This window comes from Mytilus californianus, unplaced genomic scaffold (genome assembly GCF_021869535.1).
Source record: "Mytilus californianus isolate M0D057914Y unplaced genomic scaffold, xbMytCali1.0.p SCAF_23, whole genome shotgun sequence".
NCBI lineage: Eukaryota > Metazoa > Mollusca > Bivalvia > Mytilida > Mytilidae > Mytilus > Mytilus californianus.
Window position 1 is genome coordinate 1,126,280 of NW_026262672.1, and position 17,250 is coordinate 1,143,529.

Sequence of the window (17,250 nt, forward strand, 5' to 3'; positions counted from 1 at the left end):
TTATGGACTTCTTTCACTTTGTTTTTTTAAAAGCACTCTAAATTTCAATCAAATCCGATGATCCCCCTTGTGGATTGTTTTGCATGATTTAGTAGTAAACTGGGTGTTGATAGCATTATCATTTAAAAAAAAATGAAAATAACACTTCATAAATTGCATGCATTCGAAGTGCTTTTCTGGATTTAACTTCATCAGGAATACCCAAAGATGAATATTTGAAATCCAAGTTATATATATCGTTATTTAAAAAAAAAGTGGCTTCAGTGTTATTATTAGCTACTTACTATGGATTTGATATGTCATTCTTTAAGTGAAAAGCAAATATTTGAATTCGATTTATTGCTTACCTGATCGTCGTCTTCAGTTAACTTTACCGAAATAAAAAAAGCGAGACTTAGGATTGCTGTTTCCGTCGGCGGCGGTGTTAACATAGTATAAGTTTGTGGTTAGGCCAGTCTATAGGAACCACAAGAGGTAGTTCCATGATATTCGAAATGCAGTTGTGTTATCATTGGCACATCTAACTGCCATGGAATTTATTTAACCCCGTTCCTTCAGTCATGGTCTAGTTAGTTCTAAACTTTTCTTAAGTTTACATGTATTAGTTTGTGATAAGGTCGGTTTATGGGGAACCACTAGTGGTTTGTCAATGGTATACCGTGTGCAGTTGTATTATTCTTGGCACACCCCATTTCCATGGATATTCATTAGCCTTCACCCCCTAGTCATGGCCTTTGGACATTGAAACTTTTACTAAGTTTGCATGTTTAAGTTGGTGATTATATCAGCCTGATCGTTCTGTCTTATTGACTTTAAAACCTTATTTTACATGTGTTTTAATTGAACTACTTAAAATTGGTATTTGGTATGTTGTTTTATAAACATTGTCATTTATCATTTCCATGGAGGTTATTTCGCGTGGCACCTTCCGTCATGGCTCTTCAGATATGTCATTCCATTTTAATTTCAACATTTGCATTTTACTATCAAAATTTCAAAAAGAGAGACGTATCTCTAAGAGAACATATTTTTGCAAATTTTGCTTATCATCAAATAAATTTGTTACAATACTATGCCCTTTTTATTATTTAGAAATCCTCTTATTCAGACAGAATGCATTAATGGCGCTTTTTATCTTTATTGCCAATCATATTATTGAATGTAGACATTTAAATTCGATAATTCTTAAAGAAGACAGTTAATTATTCACTCTCAAAAAGTAAATTTAAATGGAAGCCAAAAATATGTGATTGGCCATGATCGTAAAACCTGTATTACACGTGCATTGATTAGTGTTTCAATTTTGATTCATCCGTAACTATCGTTATTTGGAAAGAAATCATGTCCTTGATTTTATCATGTACAAATATACAAAACGTGACATTAATTCCTTCATTGAAGGTTCTCAAAATTTGAAAAATATTACCTTTCAAATATTTAAAATCCACCTTGGTATAAAGGCGACAGTAGTTTACCGGTAATTAAATTCGATTTTATAAATCAAGGTAACAACAAAAAATCCCCAGGGAACCTCATGACAGTTTTATTTTACAAGGTATTTATCGAAACATAATTGATGTAATTTTTCTGATGAACACCACAAGGACCCCATGGTTAGGTGCATGATTAAATAGCTAACTTATTTAGGAACATATTGTGTAATTTTTTAGTTCGGTCGATTAAAAGTTTTTTATTACAGTATAAGCGTATTAGGGGTTAGGGTTAGTTAGCATTTATTCATGGGCAAATAAGTGATTTTGCTTTGGGTTTTTAAAAACTGATCGACGGATTGATTTAATACTTATTACTGACCCAATGTGTATATATCTTATGCCACTATGGACAACTTCTTCAAACAATATAACTCTTTGACCATTTACTGTATTTTGTATTTTATTTATTCATAAAATATATTTTAAACATTGTCGGACTCAGACGCAGGTTACATTTTAAAGCTGTCTTCCGTAGTTTGATGAACTTTTAACCTTCACCCCCGATTTTTTTTTCAAACGATTAATTAAAAGTAAAATTGACTACTTCAATTTGTAAATATTATATTTAAACGTTACGAAAACAGTTATAACCACGCATGTCTCTCTATTGTATTGACTTCCAATATAATGAGGTATAGAATTTATTTTAAAACATATAATTATAGTGTTATTTTAAGTTCAAAAATTTACGTCGAACTGTACACAATAGTACGGAATTTAAATATTTATTAACTTGGCAATATTTTCGTTGAATAACTGTTATGATACGATTTGGTTTTTTTTTATAATAAATTATGCATGTTACCTTTCGATATATTATTTATGGAATCGAATTATCAAGGGATAAAATTATATTATCCAAATCGAAGTATTAGTAAGTATAGTTATGCAATACTGAAGGACTTGTTGGCATACGAGTCATTATTGTAGGAAAATGCAAACATTTTTCTAGTTGATCAAATATTACTTAGTGGAAAAGGCATAACAGATTTAAATTGACACACGTCCTAAACATTTGTATATATCCATTATATAAATATAAATTTACAAATTCTAATTTTTTGTATTCGGTATCATGAAGAATAAAAAAATCAGAAAAAAAATTCCTCATGATAACCTTTGAGTGTATATGTGTTTCGGTACGACTTATATTACTTTTCAAAAATATAACGCGTCATCATAAATTGATTTTACCTTACATTGAACAGTGGTTTCTTCTTCATACTACCGATATAAAAATGTGACGCTCGAATAAAATAAATGTAAAAGGGCCTGACAAAGTACGAAGTTGAAGACTATTGAGGACAAAAATTCCGAACAGTTTTGTCAAACAAAGATAATGTATTATGACCTTATTTAAATCGGGTTTGTTATAATATTACGTTAACGAGAAAAAGAGACAATACAGTTGTCCAAATTTGATCATCTTTACTCTCACCTCACTTTAAATCTTCCAGATTGAAGTTCATGAAGGCATTTGGAATAAAAAATCATTCATTTGTCTGCAACCCAAATTTACCTGTATTGTAACCTAAACTTTAATTCGATAACAGAGTTACTTTCAACAACATAACCATTGATCAGAATCCGCCACTCTATGGTGATGTTAAGACAATTGGCATTTAAGTCTACGGGAAATATATGTCTTTTAACGCCTTAGAAATTAATATAATCTAGACTATTAGGAGAGGTAAAGAAGTCTAATCTGTTCAACGGTTGTGCTTAATTCATATAGGGAAATTAGATTTCGGTAGGAAAAAATAAAATTACAAAAATACCGAACTCCAAGGGAAACTCAAAACGGAAAATCCTAAAAAAAATTGCGAAATCAAAATCTCAAACACATCTAACGAATGGAAAACAACTGTCATATTCCTGACTTGGTACAGGCATTTCCTTATGTAGACAAAGGCGGATTAGACCTGGTTTTATAGCTAACTGAACCTTTCACTTGTATGATTGTCGCATAGAATTACATTTTATTGACAACAATGTGTGAGCAAAACAAACAGACTTAATAGGTAAAAACGTCAAAAATTGGGGTTCAGCAGTCAACATTGCAATATAATCTTAATCACTATAAAACAAATAGTTGTTTCAACAAAGAACCACAAATTGGCATATAGACAAAGTACATTTTAAGCAAAAATGAAAGACGAGAACTCAAAATTGACCATAGCAAAATAACACAATGGAGAGAAAGTACCGATCCATGTCACGGTATATAATCAAATATGGATAAACAGTAAAGGTTAAAAATATACAAGGACAAAAAAGGGAACTTTGTCACGTAATTAAGATGATAAACAACGTCAGTACCTAGAATCTATACTTCAAGACCATATAGGAAACCGGTGTAAAAAAAATGGTCTCATTCTCTTAATTTCAAAAAAAATATATTTAGAAATCAATAACTGAATGTTGCAAGGCTAAATTTCTGTCCCTACCCAATATACCCTCATTTTCTGTGGCAGTCCAAGTTTCCTCGACCTTTGTTTCAGATGGCCTTTATTACATGACCTAACTATTGTTCTTATTGTTAATTTGTTTTCTCTTCATGAACATGCACGACATTGACCACTGAACGTATGAAAATTAAGAATTAATCTTCTATGATACGCAAAAGGGAGGCAAACGGATATCCAAACTCATAAGTTGAAAACAAACTGACAATGCCACGACAAGAAAACAAAAACGACAAAAAAACAAATAACAGTGTACAAAACACAACCTACAAAATGAGGGTGATTAGAAATATGGTCACCTTGATCTTCTTCGAATCGGCATTTAATCCCTTACCAAAGGGGCGTCTGTGCAGGATGTATAAATCTGCAACTACGTCAATAGGAACGTCCAATCTGATGCCTCGTGTTGAAAGAGTGCCTTCCTCACTTGCAATAACTGCTTGAGGGGTAATTGGATGACCTGTTGTAAAGCAAACAATTATATCGAACAAACTTTTGTTTTTCAGTGGCAGTCCAAATTCACGCCGTCTTTAGCTGCCGTCCCATCTTGAAAGAACCTACCTATTGTATTAATTGTTTCTATCTTTAGTATACATGAAATAAATTCCATTGTACGTTCAGCAAGCGACAATGCTCTGAGATATCCACCTACCGTGCGGAAACTGAGTCGGTTTTCGGGAGTGGAAGTAGACTTACCATTTTCTCCAAAAGGTGATGAATGCAACTGGATGGAGATAGAATTCGTGTGGGCGCTTTGTCCAATAATGTATCCCAAAAGGTGACTGGGGAATAGAAATATGGTCACTTTGGTCTTTTTCCGACAGGCAGTAAAACCATCGCCAAAGTGGGGCGTTTGTTTGACTGTGCGGGTTATATACAGCCACGTCAGTTCAGAATGATAACATTAAATCCGATGCCTCGTGTAGAGAGAGTGTCATGCTCTCTGCACCATAAGAACTCATGAAACAACTCTTTGAGGGGTCCATATGTAGTCTGTTGCAAGGCCTGCAGCTGCTACCAAGACTTCATAAAACGTTACCAGTGTCTGAGCAGAAGTTAATAAACCAGGGTTATGTCAAAGAACGTCTCGTCCTTTTTTCTTAAAAAATTCATCGGAAGATACCAAGACCTTGTTGATAAATATTCCGTATCAACTTCACAAATAATACATGATGGTCTTGAAGTATAGATTCTAGGTACTGACGTTGTTCATCATCTTCATTACATGTTATAGTGCTTTTTTTTTTTTGTCTTTGTAAATAATTAACCTTTACTGTTAACTCCATTTTTTGTAATATCCTTTTGGCGTGACTCGGTACTTATGCATCCCGACAATGTGTTTTGTTGTGGTAATTTTTTGTATTCGTGTCTTTCATTTTTGCTTATGTGGTTTGTCTATATGCCATTTTGTTTTTCTTTGTTGACATATTTGTTTGTTTTTATAGTGATTGAGATTATAACACAATGTTTACTGCTGTACCCCTATTTTACGCTGCGTTGAAGACCCATTGGTGGCCTTCGGCTGTTTTGTGCTCTTTGGTCGGGTTGTTGTCTCTTTGACACATTCCCTATTTCCATTCAAAATTTTACTATAAACTTATACTTTGATTATTAAATAAATATTGCTAACAGTCAAATGGTACGGAACAAGATTATTTTAAACACAATTTCAATCATCTAGAATTAGTTTTGAGGAGATTTGCGGTCTCTTAATGAGCTCAATATAATGAATAGTGTTGCATCCCTGCATTTATTCTACGTTTTCTTGAATACATAATATACCTTACATGTCAGTGCAGGTAAATTCCGAATCGTGTTAAAAGAAAGGTTAAATGTTAGTATAACACATGTGTGTCTTTAAAATCATGGTCAATGAAATAAATACACTACACAGAAAAATTTAAAGGTATATTAAGTTCAATATACAGGTTTCATCAATAAACAAGTGTTTATACAAGTTTAAATAAATAATCTTAAAAAATTTGGAATGTATTTAAAGAGACTACAGATCTTCAGTCAACACAAAATAACAAAAGCCGTGACAAGGACAAGTATAGTGTTTGTAAGTAATCACTCCCACCTATATCTATTTCGATCAGTGGAGTAACACAGTTGTAACAAAAAATCAGAAGAATTAATGTAGGTCAGAAAAAAATATCTATTCAAAACCGGAATAATAAAAACAGGAAATTATATATAAAACAGTACCAAAGTTTGCCCGAGTATACCATGGTTACATGAAAACAAACTAAAATTAATTTACCTACTTTTAAAACGAATGTTTTTTTTTTTTTTTAAATTTAATTCTTGGATTAGTTATTCTATAAATAATCTTTGTCATTTAAAAATCCATTGTTCTCGAATTTTGTCTTCGGTGTCACTTTTCAAAACAACGGCTTCTTATATTAGGAAAAAAGTCTAGGAATTGACAAATCATCCAGAATTATGAGGACTTATAAACATTTTGGAATAGACATTAGCTTATGACGGTCTTTGCTGTTCCGTAAGTATCTACTTTCCTCAACAAATGAAATTATTAATTGATTTTTGGTTGGTTAACGTCTATTGGCAGTTATTTCATGCATGTTCACAACGAGAACAATTGAACAATAAACATAATAGGTAGGTCTTCCAGTGGAGGCCGTCCGGGATAAAGGACGGTGAATTTGGACTGCCACTGGGAAATTAGTTTATTTGATAGGGACCGAAATTTTGCCTCGCAACCGGCCACATTAAAAAGTTGTAACAAGGGTTCTTATCGTGCAAAGAGCGTGGTATTCTCTCTACACGAGGCGTCGAATTTGACTTTCCCTTTATGACCAGTCATTTTTAAAAAAATTATTCCTTTCCATTTCATCTTAAAATTGCTTCGGGTAAAATTCATTAAGTTAGATGTCTTCTATAAGTATTGAAACGAATTTCATACAAATAAGCTTAAAAATGGTCGCATTAAAAATAAAGTAGAGATGCAAATGTATTCAAATTAACAATTTATATACCTATGCATTGACATATGAATTCTATGGGTTTAAATAATCAATGAAAGGAATATCCAAACAAAACATTAAAACTCAAAAAAAGTATTTGACATTGTGGACATAGGTGCCTTTTAAAAACTGTTTGAATACAATTAACGGATAATGATTAACCAACAATAATTAACAATGTTTATTCAATCCAAGGTTGTTGGTTCAAGTGAAAAGTTTGTATAGCGTCTATTTTCTATCATGTATACAAAATAACTTGTAAATATAGTAGATTTTAAAAAAGTAAAGATGATTAGCATGATAAGTCCAATTTAATTAAAAATTGAAATAAATATCGTTGATTTATTTTGATAATTGTTATAAAGTGACTTCATGTCCAAGCAGCTATTTTTATTTAGGGGCCAGCTGAGGACCATCTCCGGGTGTGGGATTTTCTCGCTGCGTTGAAGACCAATTGGGGCCTTGGGATGTTGTCTGCTCTTTGGTCGGGTTGTTGTCTCTTTGACATATTCCCCATTTTCGTTCTCAATTTTATAACAGCTACTTTCGTCCCAACAGATGCTCAAATACATTGCTAAAATGAAATCATGTCGTCATTAACTGTAATATAAGTAGCTGTATTTCAGAGTATGTTACACACAGCAACGGCATAAAAAGGACAGGCCAAATGTGTGTTCGAACCATCGATTTTAAAGATTTCGTGAACAAATTTTGCCACTGGACATTGAGCAACCAACAATCAATCAATCCAAATTTGGACATGTTTCCTGGGTGTGGATTTGCATGACGGGCGATGCATGTATAGAAAGAGACGCTCACACTGACGTTACATCCGGTCTCGCTCCTCATTTTTTTTTTTATCCTGGTTGGGTATCTTGTCGGAAAGCATGATATATGAACATCGTTAAACTACTGTTGCCTCTAAAAATAATGTTCGCGACAATAAAGATTGCGTGTTTAAACACAGTCTGCTAACAATACTTGTCGAGTACATATTATCTATTTCTTGTTGAGTTACTCTCCAGCTCAAATTAATGACCACATAATTTTATGTGGAGACTATAATTCTACAAAATCTTTTTTTCTTTTGCTTAAGTGCAAGTCTATCGGACAGAGTAACGCATGTGACAGTTCTCTTATGAATACTATAAGCACCGTGTACATTAACATTTCAATAAAGAATGATCAGAAAGTGTCATTAAAGTCTTTATAGTTAATTTAATCTATCGAGTTTTGTATGATGAATCATTAACTTCACTCATTAATATGACAGGCAGGCATAACCTTTTATTTTTACTATGTACTATTTAGAATAATCATATTTTAAGTTGTTCCAAAAATCTGATACAGATGCTTCAATTAAACATATATGTATAAAATGGTACTGTATTGCATACCCTGAATAACAACTGGTTCAAAACAAGAAGATCAAAGAAGCCAGATCATTTAATTTTACATTCAGATTTATTGATGATGTTCTTCCCATTAACAATCAACACGTTTCTGATTGGATACCACTAATATTTCCTTCAGAACTAGAAATTAAATAAAGAACAGACACGGCTTCCTCCGCCTCATGTTTAGACTTATACTTTGAATTTGACATTAGCTGTACTCTCAGTAACAGAATCTATGACAAACGAGACGATTTTAATTTTGAAATTATAAATTTCCCCCCCAAATTAGCAGTATCTTGCCAACATCACCTGCATATGGGATATACATTTCCCAACTCATTTGGTATTCAGGGGCTTTCAGCTGCTACTCAGACTAAATAAAACGCCATCAGTGTCTGCGCAGAAAGTTGATTAACCAGGGTTATGTCCAACAATGTCTCGTCTTTTTTTCTGATACAGTTCATTGAAAGATACCAAGACCTTGTTGATAAATATATATTAACTTCACAAATAATACATGATGGTTTAAGTATAGATTCTCGGTACTATCATCTTCATTACGTGTTATAGTGTTCTTTTTATTTGTCACTGTATATTATTAAACTTTACTGTTTAGTCCAGGTTTGGTTATATACTTTTGATATGGCTCAGTATTTATACATCCCGCCATTGTGTTATTGTGCTTTGGTTTGTATTCTTGTCTTTCATTTTTGCTTATGTACTTTGTCTGTAGAGTGTTCATATGCCATTTTGATTTCTTTTTGGAACTAGTTATTTGTTCTTATAGTGATACACATTGTTGTCAAGAAAGTGGAATTCTATGCGACCTGCATGAAAGTGAGATGCTAAGCTACCTATAAAACCAGGTTAAATCCACCATTTTCTACACAAGGAAATGGTAGTACCAAGTCAGGAATATAACTATTGTTTTTACATTATTTTGTTGTGTTTGAACTTTAAAATTTTCATTTCCGTTTTAACTTTTCCTTGAAGTTCGGAATTTTTGTTATTTTACCTTTTTCGCATATCCTGTTTACACTCCCAATGCATGTTTAAATATACGGACGCATGATCAAATGTGTATAGCATGCTTTTTTTTTTTAACTTATTACGAAATATGCTTAAATTGGTTGAGATTGTACTTAAAGTATTGTTTATTAAGATTCACAATTGGTAGTTTTAATTGTCATGCATTCTTAATTGTATACATGTATCTTTTCATACGAGATTTAAATAATAACTATCACATTTGTGGTCTGCATCATCATAACTTGTGTAAGTTGTTATTTTCCTTCAATGGAACATAATACTTTATAGGATAATAACATATTTTGTGTTTAAATTGTAAGTCGTTCATGGAAGTGTTTTATATCATGGTGATAATTGTTAGTAAAATGTAGGAAATGTTTCATGATTCAGCCACTTTTTCGAATATTCAGAAGTTTGATGACACGCAATTCTTTATCATCAATAGCTATTAGTCCTCCATTATAGTATCTGCACTTGATGACATATATTATAGAACTTGAAATAAAGGATACCACAGATATACTCGAGTCTGCTTCATAGTTTGACTTACATCAATAAATTGCCACTGAGGGTCGGAAAAGATCAAAACTTAACAACAAAAAAAAAATAATTCAAGCTCTCAAGTTGAGATTGTTCGTTTCTATATAGCAACCTTCTAGCAATTTGGTGGCATTCCGTTTCGTGTTCTTTAAATTGTAGTTTTCTATATTGTATTTTGTGGACTAGTTCGTCTTTTTGTCGTTTTTCGTTTATTTGCCTTGGCTTTGTCAGTTTGTCTTTGACTTAAGAGTTTTGGTAGTCCCGTTGTATCTCCTTCTAGCAGATCGGTACTTTGTTACATTTGTATTTATTTTTGATATTTGTATTGATATTTTGAAACCTTTTTAACTAATTTTATAGTAAGTTATTATGTTGAACTGTTACACTACTGTCTGATTTTATGGGGAGGGTTGTGAATACACAGAGCTGGGTTTTTTTTCAGTTGGAATTTACAGGCCGCCTTCAAACACGTTTGTACCCAATCAAAGTCTGTATGTACAATTCCCAAGTCACAAGCCTGTAATTAAATAATTGTCGTTTATATCTATATTTTGTTTTTCAGTTGAATTTTTGTTTTCATTATTTACGTCATTTTGGTCTCTGGTAGTGTTTTCGAAGGGGTTGTGTTGCTCATCCTTCAGTAGTTGTGTTCTATTTGTGGTGTCATATTTATGTATGTGTTTTGTCTTTAGATACAATCTTGTATACAACTATGAAAAAATACCAATCTCCAAGGTTAATTCACAAGGGGAAGTTCATAAAAACAGACATATGTAAACGTTATCAACAAACGGACCGAGGGAAAAAAAGGTCATATTCCTTTGTTAAAAAAACTTGTGCTTTCATATTTGGTCATTTAAAAGGGTGAGACAAATCAAATTTCCAAGTGGTTTCTAAACTTATTAATGTATTAAGGTAAAACTAAAAGCATCTAATAAGGCTCAGCTTTACAAACAAACACACATTTCAAAACCTTCGTAAACGATTTGTTACCAAAGTAACACGAGATTAGTTGTACTCATTTGGTCTTTTAACTTTATTTGAATTCAAGCGTCACTGATGAGTCTTTTGTAGACGAAACGTGCATCTGGCGTACAACATTATACGCCGGGTATCTTTGGTGAGCTTTTATTACGTATATCTATTCAAAAATTGATATATCAAAGAAATGTAAAATTATATTATTGTGTATGAACGCTTGTTAATGTGTAATATATAATTTCAGAGTTAACAAGGTTATTCTACTTTTTCTATATGAAAATAAGGATACGTGATATTATTAAATGAGACAACTATTTACCAAGACAAAATGACGAGAATGTTTAAAGATATGGGTCACTGTACGGCATTCAACAACAAGCAAAACATATTATACAGTAAGCTCTAAATGGCTTCGACATGACAAAGTGAAACAATTAAAAACAACAAACAAAGAGTAAATAGAATAACCGCGTCCAACTGCAAAAACAGAATCACAGACTTCTGATTTGGGACACACACACAAACACACAAAACATTGCGGCATTAAATACGTTTGTGATCGCGCAACACTTGTCCTACATGTAACCTATGCAAGTCTGTTTATTTAAATGGTATGGCTTATGCCATTCTACTACCTCTTTGAATATCATATTTGGCTTTGGAATGTATTTATGTTTATTCACTAGAAATTCTTCTATATTGGTATCTTATAGGTTATATAAAGAAAAGGTTGAAGCAAAATTCGACTAAGAAGTTTCAGCGTGATGGCTGGTAAGTTGTATATAAACTGAAATAAAAGTAAATGGTATGAATGTCAATAAAGCAACTATCGATAAAATAATAAAAGCCCCGTCCCCCTAAAAAACATCTTTTATAAAGGACCTGACTCATATCGATACACAGTTTAAAAAGTTTAAAAAAAATACTTAGTGTAGAAGTCCGTATGGTTGCCTACAATTGCTTACATCAACTTCATTTGAACTCCTGTAGATAGTTTTTTCATTGGCAATCATACCTCATCTCCTTATATTCCCTTACTAACGTCTACTTCATTATTTTCTGATGAGTTTCTTATTGGATTGGCGGTTGTACTTCCCTCATTTTAATATTTTTATAAAGAAACAAAGTAGCAATCTAAGAGTATTCAATTACTGAAAGCTAGTTCATAGGCAGACACTAATAAAAATCATACATTCTAGACAACATATATATCCTAGACAACATGTATATCCAAGACAACATATATATCCAAGACATATATGTATCCAAGACAATATACATATCCAAGACAACATATATGTTTAAGACAACAGCAGGGTTTAAGAACATCTGTTGTTCGACCTGTTAGTCAAATGCGATTTGTTAAAATATACTTTTCACTTTTTTGGTCTTTTGGAAAATGTTGTTTGTGCAGTATTTAGACCCCACTATCAAGAAATTTGTTTTGCATGCACACGTATAAAAAATGCGGTTTTTATCCAACGCAATCATGGGTTTGAACGTTGTTTTCAATTTAGACTTGTTTAAGACAACATATATATGCCAGATAACATATATATATATCAGTATACATCAAATGGACGTCATATGCAATGATGTTGATGTTAATTGTTAGTTGTAAATTAATCTTACGATTACATTGAGTCATAACAATAACGATGTCAGGTAACATTAATTTTTGTTCGGACATTACTTTAATGTGCACTTGTTAACTTTCAGAAATATTAAAGCGTCGATCATTACATAAGTAAGTTAATTTAGGGATCAGCTGAAGCCCGCCCTCGGGTTGGGGATTTTCGCGCTACGTTGATGACCCATTGGGGGCCCTGGACTGTTTTATGCTATTTGGTCGGGTTGTTGTCTTTTTGACGCATTTTTGTTTCCATTCTCTATTCTAACATGTCTAATGTAAGACCTTCGCTTATATACGGTGTATGGCTGCTCAACCAGTCTTCGGAATGAAATATTAAAAAAATGCAATTATAGTGGATCAATCATTGAAATAATAGTTAATATTTCTTCATTGTAAGTTACTTAAATATTGAATTTACCGACGATTGCTTAAAATATGGCATTACCACCAATGGTTCGCGCAAAAATACAAAAGAAAAACGACATATTTTCGAAATAACGTTTTCCGAAATATCTAATGTAACTTATAGGTTGTTTAGTCAAAAAAATAATCTTATTTTGTCCATAATGTTAAAAAATTTGATATATGGAGGGAAAGAAGAAAAAAACAATATTTATACAAAATGTTTGTGTAAATTCCTATACATTTCAATTTTTTTTATATCAAAATATGCAATATTTTTCAAAGGCTATACTGTATCAATCGATAACTATGTATTCAATCTATTGTTGTTTTTTTTTTTAATTTTCTTCCGTAGAGTAACATTCTTATGTGTTTCTATTCTGTAATTGGTTTGTTCTTTTGTTCGTTTGTTGTTGTGCTGTAGTCCTTTTTGTGTATTTCCAATCTTTCATTTTTGCTTATGTGCTTTGTCTATATGCCATGTTTTTCTTTGTTGACATATTTGTTTGTTTTTATATTGATTAAGATTATATAGCACAATGTTGACTGCTGTACCCCTATTTTTGACATTTTTACCTATTATGTCTGTTTGTACACACATTGTTGTCAATATAATGGAATTTTGTATGACTGTCAGTGAGAGGTTTAACTAGTTATAAACCAGGTTAAAACCAACATTTTCGACATAAAGAAATGCCTGTACCAAGTCAGGAATACGACAGTTGTTTTCCATTCGTTTGGTGTGTTTGCTGTTTTGACTTTGCCATTTGATAAGGGACTTTTCGATTTGAATTTCCCTTGGAGTTCGTTATTTTTGTTATTTTTGTTATTTTACTCCTTGTTTTTTTATGCCTATTTGTTTTTCTTTTGTGATAATTTAGTTTAACCAACGTATAAGATATATTTATCAACCTATAGCTATTGACATCATACATTGTTATAATAACATCGAAACAGATACATTTTGGCAAAATAAAATTAGCCAACAACTATTTTTAAAGGCTCATGATTGTAAACCAAAGTATGTTCGAACATAATCCATTAAACATCGATATGTTTAAGAGGCAATGAGTTTATCAATGTGATAATAGCTTAAATCTTTTAGAAGGCACAATTATGAATAAAAGAAATAATCGGGAGAAACAAAGTGTCAGTCAAAATTCGTATAAGTCGAAGAGAAATCATCGCATGGCTAAAATGAAAAACAACATTTTAAGGTCTTGGTTTGATTTGTTTCAGAAGTTATAGAATTAATGCCTGGTTCGACGGATACAGACTGGATTACCAAATTGGTATGGTGAACATTTTATTCAAATTCATTTTTTTATGTTTTATTGTAAACTCCAAGGAAGCCAATAACGAATTAAATGTTACAGCAGAAACAAAATGTATAAAAGTACGTGCTGGTTCAACAACTGAATACTTCATGTCCATGGTAGTTTAAACAGAGAAGCAGACGATACTAAAGGGACATTCAAACTTACAAGCAGAAGACAAACATACGACTTTAACTATGGCGAAAAGACAACCACCGCATACAAATGTAACGATTGAGTAACACGAGTCCTACAAAAATAACGGGGATGATGTCAAGTCCTCTATAATAATATGCACACTCAGTTCCATAGCGACGACCTAACATGTTGTCATTATCTTAAAATATACAAATAAATGCACAATAAAAATAACGCCTCTTTCCTAAGTAATCACATGTTTATCTGTACAATTTAGTGACGCACCACGTGACATTTAACATTCAACATTGATTTGTCTCTTAGAAAAACAGAAATGAAATCGTTATTATAATTTAAAAAAAATAGTTCTTTAAATAAACAAATTGAGCGAAAAATTATTGAACAAGTGACCAAACTTCTGCATACTAATATAATGATAAGTCATAAAACATATAGCTTTAAAGTTCATTTGTAGGGGTTTTGTGATTTATCTCCTTCGTATTTTTTTAAACCAAAATAGATTTGCAATATTAATAGAAATTTTACTATATTGTTTAATGTTAACAGGAGAGAGATATCCTTTTAATATAAATAAAGAAAAACCATCTCTATCGGGAATTTCTTTGAAGTAAAACTATATTGTCTACTGTTTGCCTTAAAATAAACTATTTCATTAAACTGCATCAAGTTATCTCTTAAACGTTCGTAACAGATTTTCGATTACCAAATATTTTTGGCTCAAACCTCACCAAAGGGACATTATTTTTCAAAATGCACATCTGGTGCAAGATTTGTACCGTTAAAGATATTACAGATGATCAATAGATTTGGGGTTATTTCATATCATTTATTTCCAAAGTTTTCACGCACCGTCTTGATAGAGATGCATGTATGTCTTTTCCAGGAATCGGAATCTGAAGATGAGGGTCGTCGAAAAACAAAGAACTTGGTAAGTACATCCCACCCTAAATATCTTTGAAATATCAAAACTTTAAATAAAACAATAGTTATTTAGTCAATTTAAATACAAATGATGTTCAGGCACTTTTTTCCCAACCTGGGTAATACTAAATACTTTAAAACATTTCAACCATTCCTGGCCATCATTTATTCTATCGTCTGACGGATTGACTTTCAGCAATGAAAGAACCATTCCTGGTATTCATTTTTTTCTATCGTCTAACGGAAAGACTTTACCACTTATTTCTATCTAGCGTCTGACGGATTGACTATTCTAATCGGTTATCAGGCCATTAGTTTTCTCGTTTGATTTGTTTTATATTTGTCATTTCAGTGCTTTTTATAGCTTACAAGGCTGTATGGGTCTTGCTCATTGTTGAAGGCCTTACGATGATCTATAATTGTTAGCTTCTTTGTTTTTTAATCCCTGGTGGAGAGTAGTCTCTTTTGCAATCATACCACATCTCTTTAATTTTTATTTAGTACAGGACTGACTACAAATGGACGACTGAACTCATAGATGAACCACATTACCAAACTATTCATTCATGTATAGACCTGAGCATTGTATTGTTATGTTTCTTTGGCTGCGTCAGTCCATGAGCTAATAATATTAACATAGTAGAATAACGTGTTGTTAAATGGTATTTGTTAAATCATTTTTGCTGCCTGAATTAAAGATATGACGGAATGAAACAATTCAAAAAAAAAATATGGTTCATTAATACAAAAGGTATAAACAAAATAGAAGATTGCATACAGCTACACACGTCAACCATAAAATAACAATATCTTAAGACAGACACATAAATAGGACGTTAACCGCAAAATAACAGTATCATGGGACAGAAAATAAATAGGACGTCAACCACAGATTAACAGTCTCCTAGGTCAGGCACATACATTGTTTAGCCGAGTGTAAATTGTATGTGAGGGCTCCACTCTTACTTACCTGCAAGACCGTTGTAGTTGCACAACATAATAACAACCTGTTACAATCAGTTGGATAGGACTTATTTAACTAATCATTAGCACAATCACTAAAAAATAAACCATAAAATTACAATATATAAGAGGACTTGGTATTTAAAACCTTCAACTTATAAATAAACCAAGTGTACAAAGACATACATTGATTGGTTTTACCAACTTTATATTGAAAAAACTTCTTTTAATTTCTTGTCATATATGATGTAGAAATTCTCTCAACAAAATATAATCAAGACCAATTTTTTTTCAATAAATTCAATTATTGCTTAACTTTTGGTGTAATTTTATGTTGAAACTTTGGTGTTACACAAAAGCCATAACAAACGTTATACTAGTATATTGTGACCCTTGTTCGTACTTTTAAGCTTAAATTTAAAATAAGTTGGATTTACGATTCAGAGAGAAATTCAGTAAAGGAGAATATTCCTAATTTGGTAACAGATAGAAGTGTGTCCTTAGATGTGCTGTAATAAATAAATGCAACACAACGTTGCCCATTTGAATTTTCATCATTTGTAGAAAATTTTCATCAACAGAATTCAGTAGATATAGATAAAACCTTGACCTTTTTAATAATATGTTCTCATAAACTATGGAGATTGTTGACCCTTCTGAATGTCTCTGATAAAAAAATAAGTATTTATGTTGTTTTAATAGCCTTATGTTGTAATGTTTAAGCTTATATATTTTAAACAAGAAATTCAAGGTCATACAAGTGTGCTGTCAGAAAAAAAGTATTGAAATTGTTTTAACAGCTTTTTGTAATGTTTAAGTTTATTTATTTTTAACAGGAAATTCAAGGCCATAAAAGTGTTGGTGGGAGGATGTTACATTGTAAAACCTTCTATGGTTACAAAATTACAGATTTAAAAAGACAGTATATTGAAGGTATTGGAAATACTTATATATATTATAAATA

At 31.8% G+C, this 17,250-nt stretch overlaps 1 protein-coding gene across 2 annotated transcripts in view; it reads left to right on the forward strand.

The window, feature by feature from the left end:
• Nucleotides 1–6,368: 6,368 nt before the first annotated feature.
• The window catches only part of LOC127732306 (transient receptor potential cation channel subfamily M member 2-like), a 47,564-nt gene continuing 36,682 nt past the window's right edge, over nucleotides 6,369–17,250 (forward strand). For both annotated transcript variants that reach the window (XR_007996171.1, XM_052241371.1), the window contains exons 1-5: nucleotides 6,369–6,461; nucleotides 11,606–11,663; nucleotides 14,167–14,219; nucleotides 15,286–15,330; nucleotides 17,123–17,219. Coding sequence is in view for 1 of the 2 variants with exons in the window: in XM_052241371.1 (XP_052097331.1) it covers nucleotides 11,657–11,663; nucleotides 14,167–14,219; nucleotides 15,286–15,330; nucleotides 17,123–17,219 (202 nt within the window). In the remaining variant the exon portion in view is untranslated. The remainder of the gene's footprint in view (nucleotides 6,462–11,605; nucleotides 11,664–14,166; nucleotides 14,220–15,285; nucleotides 15,331–17,122; nucleotides 17,220–17,250) is intronic.